The 11151-nt window shown below is 41.5% G+C and overlaps 1 protein-coding gene across 3 annotated transcripts in view; it reads right to left on the minus strand.

The window, feature by feature from the left end:
* Nucleotides 1–4609: 4609 nt before the first annotated feature.
* Nucleotides 4610–11151, minus strand: part of Stard4 (StAR related lipid transfer domain containing 4) — a 13199-nt gene continuing 6657 nt past the window's right edge. For all 3 annotated transcript variants that reach the window (XM_031365266.1, XM_031365267.1, XM_031365268.1), the window contains 3 exons: nucleotides 9496–9622; nucleotides 8415–8529; nucleotides 4610–6632 (listed from right to left, as the gene is read on the minus strand). In XM_031365266.1, coding sequence (XP_031221126.1) covers nucleotides 6403–6632; nucleotides 8415–8529; nucleotides 9496–9622 — 472 coding nt within the window. In that variant the 3' untranslated portion in view covers nucleotides 4610–6402. The remainder of the gene's footprint in view (nucleotides 6633–8414; nucleotides 8530–9495; nucleotides 9623–11151) is intronic.

Here is an 11151-nt window from a genome sequence, read left to right on the forward strand (position 1 = left end):
TATGTTCACTATTCTGCCCAAAATCCCTCCTTTGTGGGGAAAACACCAATATCCTAGGGTTGAGGCTCAGTTGAGAAAATGGAGGAAAATACTTGAGAAATTATGTGTCCCACAGAACAACTCGATGGTCATATATTTACTTCACTGTGGTCTTCACAACCTCTTAACTTCCCTTAATAAAGTCACCTGCCCTATCCTGAGGTTTTATCAAAGCAAAACATAAATAGGACTATAAAACTTCAGGAAAGAATCCGAATGAACAAACCTTATTTTGGTACGCCTGCTTCTATGGCTTTATTTAAAATCCTCCCGTCCTCCATCTACCCACAACTGCTTCTCTGTTTTCTTACTGGTTTTCAGATGAGTTGAGGCAGTGTCCAGTAGATTGACCTTTTAGTAGTGAGAACTGGGCTAAACCGTGGGCAGCCAAGTGCTGCTGGCTTCTCACCCACCACACGAGAGCAAGGATAGATTATGTGCTCCCTCTCCCCGGATGCATTTGTAGTGCATTCTTTTTAACAGTTTTGGGTCATGTCTTGGTTACAAAAGCCTGTGTGTAAACTGTGGACATTTTGCCCACAGCAACAGGAGTATGGTAATAATGCAAATACTTTCAGATGCCATGTAACAGCGACTATTGGTTAACCTGAGGGTAAACTCCCTTACCTCATGAACTAGGGGAATGATAGCCATGTAGCATCTGCTATTAGAAGGGGTTCCAAAATGTTTCTTAGCCCAGCAAGACAATACTTTCATTACTGCGTTTGGGGCAGGGGCATCATTTTTCCATATGGCATCCAGAGAAATCTCCCATACAACTCCTACAGCTCAAGCTATGAGTGGTGTTACAGCTGGTTGTCTAAAAAGTCCACAGGCACATGCTCCAAGAAGCTGGGAATCCTTATTCTTGCTCCCAGCCACTTTTAGAGCTTTCATTACAGGGGAGAGTAGGGACGGACAGACAGACAGACAGACAGTGCCATGTCTTTGCCTTCTTCTCAAATTGAATGCATCTGCAGACAATCCTCAGGGTTGGTCAGTTCTGTCTTAAGAGGAAGATCAAGACAACTGCAGAAACATTGGCTCTTAGATTCTTCAGTTGAAAAAACATTAGTGATTACCTATATCCAGATGTTTAAGTCCATTCCAGCACAATAATAAAATATCAAACTGGCTGGATTATGAACAAACTTATTTCTAGCACTTCTGGAGTAAAGCCCAAGATAAAGTGCCTGGAGGCTTGTCATCTAGTCATGGTGGCCTTCTTACTGTCCATACATGACAGCAGACACTAAATGAACTAGGAGAGTGACCTAATCCCCTTCCCAAGCCCTCAGGGACAGGTAACATAGCCAGAGGATGTTACAGTGAGGAAACTGTGTATGCCACTTCAGTCGTATGTTTTCCATCGCTACACCATCCCTAGCTGACCTTTTGTAACCTAGATTATAGGTGTCCTAGTAACGACTTCCAATTTCGGATTAAAGTATCTACTACCCCCAGGCAGCTTAGCACGATTACTTAAGTGTGTGCCTGACAGCTGTCGTTACTGTGATTTTCCCAAGCGGCTAGCCTTTGGATGCCGAATGCCTCCACAAAGAGCCATATACTTAAAAACTTGGTCCCAGTGGCTCTCTGAGGTGGTACCTCATGCAAGGTACACAAGTCACCAGGGAATACTCTGAAAGGGATGTGAGACTGCTCTTCTTCCCTCTCTTCTCGTTCTGGATGCAGAGGTAAGCACGGTATTTTGCATTTCCTTGTTTGCTTTTCCTCGGCATGTGCTACTACTCTAGTACGCGGCTCCCACTAGAGGCCAAAGGCAAGGCTACGGGATTCCAGACTGGAGTCCCCAGACGTGTTTGCCAAATAAACCTCTTCCCTTTATCGGCTAACTTCCTCAGGTAGGTTATTACTGCATTGCAAGGTTGCAAACTGCAAATAAAGATTTAGCAGGATTGTTGCTAATATTATACAAAACATCTGCAGGTTAACATGTGCTAGATTTGTTTTCCAGATTTATACTTTTTAAACAGTTCATGTAGTTAAATGACATTCTCTAAATTTAGATATATAATAAGCATTTGGTCAGTACTTAAGGTTAAAATAATTTACACAAACAAGATCAATGACCAGTAACAAGAGTGTCTAGAAATCTTTATTCAGATATACTCCACTGTAATTTAAAAATAAACATCTCATTTATATCAGCCGTCCTTTGTTCTAATTCCATATACAGATTCACAAAATGATAAACTCCCTAAAAATGATCTTAATAGAACACACCATTTGTAGGACTGTAAATGATGAATTTTAGTAGACAGCACTACTTATAAAATCCCTGGAAATAAAGTGACGACAAAACTATAACTCCCATCCTGCACTGTAGAAGGAGCTCGCACTTCTATGCCCAGATCTCACCACCCTATACTCCTACAAGTCATGTGTGCTCACTGAGGGGCCAGAGGTCAGCTCACTCCCAGCATGCACCAGGCATCAGTACCACAGGAAAAGAAGGGAGGGTGGAAGGGTCTAGACAAGGGTCCATGTAAGTTTTAAAGGAGTCCTCATCAAACCCAGATTTCCATCTGCTTCTCTGGTTCTGTTAGCCTCTCTTTGGGGTTCAGAAAGCTACAACAGCCATTTAATTTAGCATCTGTGCTTTCATAAACACACAAAACTGTCACCCACAGCAAAGGGGATTCCTCTGATCTAACAGAGAGACAATGAGTGACAAAGACTGGGGTGTCTTCTCTGCTTCCCCAGAATGTCGGGTACAGTCTTACCTTGAGACATCAGTTTAGTTCACTAAGTATTAGTCAAATGATCCTCAAGTAGAAAAGACAGGAAGATGAAGGGGAAACATCCTAGGATACAGTTTTACACTTGGAACCCCCCTCCCCTGGTTCAAACACACCCATTGTGTGCATGGAACAAGAAAGAAATCCTGATGTTTACAACATTCCAGTGGTTGATAGCACAGAAAACTAAGGATACTTACTACTATTATTTTTGCTGAGTATTGCTTTAATCATTGAAGAGTAATCAAGATTCTTTTTAAACAAAAACCAGTATTTCCTACCAAAATGCCACTTATATGAAACTAATTTCATCTTAAAAGCGCAGTGCCTCCTGAACACAACCCTATGGCATGTATTTCCAGAGTACACACATCCCCTCGGCAAGCTAGCAGCTGCAGGAAATGTTCATCTACACAGCAGTGTGATAGGCTATACTTTTTCTTCTCCTTCGCTGTCCTATCAAAAGATACTTTTAGTGAAAATAATTTTCAGGCAATAATTTTTAAATTTACTGGAAATCAGTAATTTATATATGTACATTTCTGAAGTAGACATCTTGTGCAGCAAGCACTGAAAGTGCTCAGCTATAAAAAATTCTGGTGAAGAAAGCAACTCGTGAATTGTCCACTTCATCTTACAGCAAGGCAAATGGAAGGTACTGTAGGCTTGTGGGATTATTGTGACAACTGCAGGCCTCCTGCGGATAATGAGTGCTTGAAGTATGGCGAGTCCACAGCAATAAAATACCCATCCTATTTCCAAGAGTTAATAGATACCATGAGGTATCTCAATACCTTTTACATCAGCTGTGCACTGAAATACTTTGGATACAGAGTCAAAGAAAACATTGCTACAGTGAGGTTCGGCTGTGTATTTTTTCTATGTATGCGTGTATGTATAAGCACTGTGTACATGCCTGTGTCTGCAGAGGCACAAGACCCTTCAGAACTGGAGTTATGGACAGCTGTAACCGTCCCTCCCCCCCCCCCCCCCCCCCCCCCCGGGTGCTTCTGCAAGAGCAGCAAATGCTCTTTCACTACTAACATCTCCCGGCCTCTTCTATATGGCTTGTATTATTTTTCTGTAATAGGACTGCTCCAGAAGCAGCAGATCCAACTCTGCAAGTATCATCCTCATTTCACACCATTTTTATATTACAATACTCAAGATAAACATGCAAATAAACTTAAACATGCAAATATTCCTGAGCTTAATCTCCTCTCTCTCTCTCTCTCTCTCTCTCTCTCTCTCTCTCTCACACACACACACACACACACACACACAAACACACCCCTCTACTCTCAGAAGTAAAACCTAGCAAGCTCTGATGCCATCTCTCTCATCTCCTTCCCTGGGGTAAACATTGGTTAGATGACTATACACAGTGTACACAGAAAAAAAGAGAGTGACATAAATGTTCTAAACTGCACTGTGGTTATGGCTACACAACTCCTCAAATGTTGTTGTTGTTATTGTTTTTTAAAGAACACTCACACTTTTGTCACAGGTAAACTGTAGATTATGTGAACTCTGTGTCAATGAACCTAAGTTTCAGACAGCTCACATGTAACTTCTGAACCCCCTGTGAAACTCACAATGGCAGTGAAAACATTTCCACGAGGGTTGTTTTACTTGTAGTGGGTCTCCGCTCAGCAGTGAATGACCTCATCGCTCGCTGGAGGTCTGGAGGTCTAAGCTGATGAGAACAAAGGAACACTAGCTAAGTGAGACCTGGTAAGTGTGGGATCCTTAGAGAACCCTGCTCAGGCCAGGAGAGCCTTGACAGCACCCAACATTGGTACAAAGTCTTTACCCAAGCCCTTTCACTTTATTATCACACACAGACTAATGGGACATGAGACCTTCTGCTCTACAATAAAAACAGGTAAAGTCACGGACGACACATTGGACAGTGAGCAATTAACAGTCTTCACTGGACACTCTCACGTGCATTTTCTTTTCCTTATTGCTGAAGAGAAGAGCAGTAACGAAATCTAGCCGTTCAGAAGGTACAATAAAGTCAGACAAGGAGCTTCACAATGAACAAACTGAGAACACGGCCCTCTGGGGGAAGTGCCTCTGGCAGATGCTGGAAGCGATATTTCAATCCAAGAGCTAGGAGCTCATCCACCAGAATGCTAACACTGTACTTTTGTTCCGTGTGCATCATCTTCATCACCAGTTGCAAGAAAAAATTTTAAAAGAGCAAAGCCAGTCTCACTTTTTTGACTGTCAAAATGATTGAAAAGAATGGACACTTAGAGAAACAAATTAATGTAAAATGAAAGAGCAGACCTTCCTGCCTTTGAACCATTCCTTCATGCACTGAACCCCCAGAGACTTGTGGAGGCCTTTTTGTGTGGCTTGCCTGCCTGCAATTATTTACCGAGCTCACTTTATATTTGTCAAAACAGAAACACAGACCCACCCACCTACCAACCAACCAACCAACCAATCAAAAGAAGGAAAGGAAACACACAAGGCCAGTGGGGAGCAGAAACAGTAACACATCCAGAACTGACACTCATCACTGAGTGCTGCGTGTTCACACAAACACAAAGTATGTGTGGACACGGAGTCACCTCAGATGTCCATTTTACAAATAAACTAGGTAGATATTCGGAAGTCAAAGAAAGATCTGGAATGTCGTAGCCATGAAGTAATGTTCACATAAGACAGTTCCATTCATAGTTCATTCTGGTCACCTGACTGAATCGAATGATGCTTTTGCTACAATTTCATATCGAAGTTGCATCAAAACTGAATGTTTTAGCATGCAGTTTGTAGCTTCCTGTTGAAGTATGTACAGAACAGTCACTGAATCTGACTTTTTAAGCACTGACCTTTTTGCTGGTGACGAGGGGAACCACTAGCTGGTTCCTTCGGTGACAGCTACTGCTCAGTGCGATGTCACCAGTGCACACCTGGCTGTTTTCAGTCACTCCCAGGATAAATGTACATAAGGACACAAGTATGTTTTTACAGACTCTGTAGAAGAACGTCACCCACATAGCAAAATTAAACTCTATTGAACTGTGCCATTCTTGTTGCCTGTGGTCCTCCTAATACTTAAAATCGCACAAGTGAACCAACAGTGGACTCCTCTTCACAGGCTGTGGAGAACTTCTTCCTTTTGTCCAAGCTATTGGCAAATTCACAGAACACAGCAGGAGAAATGCACATTTACATGAGGAACCACTATAATTTTACAAAAATGTTCAAAAAGCTCCAAAATAACATGAATAGCACTGAGTTTGCACACTTTGTAATTTCCAAGCAGGCAAAAGCTTCCTCCTAAGGAACTATTTGACCCGTGTGAATAGACTACACTTAGCCTGGACCTAAATCTTGGTATTTCATCCTTTCCGTTCACAGACATACCGTCACAACCAAACAAGGTGCAAATAAGACTTTTAAGAAATTCTAAATGCCCTATAAACATAGCCATTTACTTTTAATACAAAATGAGATTGTACCATGGCCTCTACAACTCCTCCAATGTTCCCACAGGCCGCAGCAAGCAGAAACATGGCTTCTACGGGTCAGGGAGCTGAGGGGGAGGAGCAGAATCAGAAAACCACGGCAACAGGAGTTGAACACATCATGCCTTTTGTAGAGCTTTTCGCAAATCACTATAGAAGTTGGCTAACGTGCTTGCCATTGCCGTGTCCACTGCAGACTGAGGGATCATGCCGCGTAGGTCTGTCTGAATATAGCCTGTCAGAAGGCTCTGGTTTGGACTGTCTTTGAGTGGAACACAGAACCAGCCGCAGGGATGGTTATAGCCACGGACGAACTCTGGTCTCGTCTCACTCCATTCAACACTCACACCTACAAGACAGTTTTAAAATAGTATCATTAATAGCAATAACTGGTATTTTCCCAAAAATCTCATTTAAAAAAATATTATTAGACTTCTTGTGTAAATAGTTTTCTTCCTATCCATACTAATGAAAACTAATCCCTAGGAGTTTTGAGCACAGCAAAATGAGAAAGACAATTACCAAAGAGAACTCTGGCACAGGGCTGGAAGACAGGTAACAGGGAAAATTCTAATCCCTTCAGAATAGATGACACAGTATGATCCAGGCCACCAAGTGACAAGAACAAGATGCACAGAACCATAACCACTTCCCACGGGCACTGCCACCCCCAACTTTAGTACTTGCCAGTGAGATAAACAACTCAAGTGTGCACTACATATAGCTAAGTATCAATTTATCTTCATACTGTAAAAACACGAGGCTTCTAATGGCAATACTTTTAGAGAAAGACAACACAATTCAAAGAAGAAAATTTTTCTTTAAAACATCTAGTATGTGTGTGTATAGTGTGTGTGTGTGCAATGTGTGTGTGTAGCATGTGTGTGTACAGCGTGTGTGTATGTGTGTGTATGCATGTGTGTGTATGTGTGTATATAGCATATGTGTGTATGTGTGTGTGTAGCGTGTGTGTGTGTGTATATAGCGTGTGTGTGTGTATATGTGTGTATAGCATGTGTGTGTAGTGTGTGTGTATGCATGTGTGTGTGTGTGTGTGTGTGTGTGTATACATATACCAGAAAACTGTTCTGAAGGCCTAGAATGAAATATCAGTTATTGGACGCCTTTCTCAGAATCAGTCATGTTTCTGCTATGGATGAAGTATTATTTAACTGGGAATAAAAACTTAACCTAGTTAAAGGATCATCCCTAAACAAGACACTTATACCTGGAAACCGCAGGGAACAGGGAAACCCCAGTAGCAGGGTCTCAGGGGTTGGGGTGCAAAATGCCATCCTCTAAGCTCAGAACAACTACAATAGTCTTGAATTCACAACTGTAGTCGTCTTCACTCGGCCCACACAAGACTGATCCTGTCAGCACCCGAGGGAAGACAGGCTCATAGGACCCTATACATCCTGGGAGGGGAGGAGCCATTTTCGCTCGTGAGCCCACTGCTGAGCCCACCAGGCTAAACTTTGGTCAAACAGACAGCCCTGGTTATTACACTCAATGGGTCACAAAACAAAACAGAGATATGAATGTGAGAAAGGCCATATAGGGGAAGGCCAGGGCAGGCGAGGGTAACATGTGTGAACTTAATCAGAGAGCAAATGTAACTAATACAAAGATAAAAAAGTCCCTATGATAATAATATGAAACAACATAACCTCAATTAAATGGTAAAGTTTTTCTCAAAAAAAGGCCCCAACCATTCCCACAGAAACACTTCACGATTCCAAATTCTTATACTATCATTTACTCTTATACTACCATTTAATGTTAGAGTTTAGCATAAAAAAACAAAACAAACAAACAAACAAACAAACTAGCAATAACTGAGGGTTAAAAAATATGTCTTGGGGCTGGAGAGATGGCTCAGTGGTTAAGAGCACTGACTGCTCTTCCAGAGGTCCTGAGTTCAAATCCTAGCAACCACATGGTGGCTCACAACCATCTATAATGAGATCTGATGCCCTCTTCTGGGGTGTCTGAAGGCAGTGACAGTATACTCATATACATAAAGTAAATAAATCTTTTAAAATATATGTCTTATACAGAAAGATCCAGGGCAAAAACTGTAAGTATCTGAAGTAGACTTAAAGAAAGAACAAGAGTTTTAGGTTATTACCACAGGATAAAAGTCCTTCTTCATAGCCCACAGTATAGGAGAAATCAACAAACTCTCTCGGGGAGATAATATTTAAAAGCTGCCCAGCAGTGGTGTAACGCATCACACAACAGTTCTAGAAAAAGACAAAAGGTAAGACTTGGGTCACCATTAGAAAGAGTCGCATACTAGATCAATGTCTCGTAAGAACTGACACTCACAATCTTTTCTCATCAGAATGGGATTTCTACAGTGGTTCTGGAAGGGATAATCTCTTTCCTAAATGTCAATGATACTGTGTGAACATGACAATGGTATAGGAAACTCCAGAGGCATATTTAGTATCTAAATCTCCATTAACTAGAGACTGCCAATTCAATTAAAGTAAGCACCTATATGGTTCTACTGTATATACAGAATGAAGGGTTACAAGCTAGACAGCTGTCTAGGCAAGATTTTTATCTCTGGTCCTTGATTTTAATTTAATATAACTAGAAAAATCTACATTTAAACTAGAAACCTAAATACAGGGGTGGTATTTTTCTGTCTTTGAGATTTTAGATCCTTAAATTTTACAATTAAAGATGCTAAAGATTTTGATAAGCAACAAAGGTAGAGATGTAGTGGGGGAGAAAACCCTCTGTACTAACACTCATTAAAATTAGTAAACACAACTTTAATCTCAGTACTCAGGAAGTAGGAGACAGTGGATCTCTGAGTCTGAGGCTAGCTTGGTCTACATAGCAAGTTTTAGGTCAGTGAGGGCTACACAGTGAGATCTTGTCTCAAAAAAATAAATAAGTGAATAAATAAAAAAACTATAGAATGGGGAAACTCAATTTTTAGAAGGCAGCACAGGACTCTCCCATGGTATCTTTGCTTTGTCTATTCTCCTCAATTAATGTAATGAAAGCAAGCATATACAAATGTTGATACATATATGTAGTGTCTCTACCTCTCTATCTCTCTGCCATGCAGGTACTCACACATGCACGCACACGTGCATGCGCAGGCACACACACACACACACACACACACACACACACACACACGCGCGCGCGCGTGCGCGCGCGCGTCCACACATCCTCTGTAGTAATGTCACCTCTTCGAAGTGCTCCAAAATATCCAGTGAAGTCATTAACCGGTCCCAGTCCAGGCGCCAGGGCCCTGGGCGTATATGGTCTATTACATTATTGACCACGTCATCTATAACTCCTTGAGCTTTATAGCTAGAAGAGAAAAAGCAAAACAAAGGCTATCCAAATGAATATTTCAGCACAGCGCTAACCCTGGAAATGGGAATAAAAATTAACACGTGTGTTTATAAAGTAAAAACAATCCTAACAACTTGTCTAATAGATAAAAGTCCTACTAATTATTTTTGTCAAATTATGTCCTTGGTCCTCCATCATATTAGAAAACTGAAGATTATGCTAATGTCACCACAGACACAGTAACGTCCCTTCACATTATAATACCGCCCCAAGCAGTCTACAGGACATTCCACAACTTCCACTCCATACTGCTCTCTGCTTAGTTATTCTCAAGCATTGGTATATGTATAGTTCCCCTTTTCCCCATTTCCTTTTCCTCCCGCTAAGCCTTCCCATACAGAGCTCATTTCTCTCTTTCAAATTCATTAATCGTTGTCCTGTGCATGCATGTAGATACTCACATATTCCTAACTGAAACCTGCTCAGCCTGTACATTACTTGTGTGAACGTTTTTCAGGCCTCACCATTTGGTACTGGATACCAACTGATATGCCTTCCCTGGGGAAGGCTGTTTCTCCCACTCCTGATCAGCACTCCTTGGTTGCCTGTATGTAGTTCTTTGGGCAGGGTTAAGGCCTCCTGGGCTTTCCCCCAACTCTGGCAGGTAATTATCCTTGCTCAGCTCGTGTTTAGGAATACATCCACATAACAACCTCTACATCTAAGGCTCAAGGAACATTACGGAAAGGGAGGAGAGACTGTAAGACTTCGGCAGGATCCAGGAGTTTGCTGTGAGACTCAGTCCCCTTGTTATGTTAGAGACTGCACCCACACATGACTACACTGTCTTTTACAAACATTTTAGAGATAGATTTGGAAAAGATATATATAATACATATAAATGCACACATAGTTGTTATAGAGTAATTCCTTTAAAAAATCAGTGAAAATGATAAGCCGGACAAAGCACGTTTTAGGATAATCCAAAAACGAATAAATAGTCTCAGCTTCATTGGAATTAAATATATACTAACAGGATACCACCTCATGTACTCCTCACACTGTCAAACAGTTAACTTAGAAGATCTCTGGCTATGAGCTGGAGAATGGCCACAGGTCTCTCCCTAAAAAGCTGCAGACTATCACAAATTTGCATACAACCCAGAGGAACCGCAAGAAGCTTTTCTGAAAAAAGAGGAAGCCCTTTCTTAAATTCTCATGAATCACTCCTATCTTTCTCAATAGTACTCCAGTAAATTCAAAGTCTGTGAGGACCAGGCTGAGGGAGGACAGAACTAAGTCAGTGGGCAAACAACACTGCATTTTTTTTTTTTTTGTATGGAACTGAAAACACCATTCACAAGCGTGGTTCCGAGCCCCAAGCTCCAGGCTCTAGCTGTAGAGGCACAACTCCTCCCTAAATAAACTTCTCAGCCAGGTTTAAGTAGCAGAGACAATTCTTTTGCCTTCATTTCTTAAAGAAACATCTATTTTTCTTTGAGTCCCTTAAGCCTTCTCAAGTCTGAGCATGCCCCCCCCCACCC

The sequence above is a fragment of the Mastomys coucha genome, unplaced genomic scaffold, assembly GCF_008632895.1.
Source record: "Mastomys coucha isolate ucsf_1 unplaced genomic scaffold, UCSF_Mcou_1 pScaffold13, whole genome shotgun sequence".
NCBI lineage: Eukaryota > Metazoa > Chordata > Mammalia > Rodentia > Muridae > Mastomys > Mastomys coucha.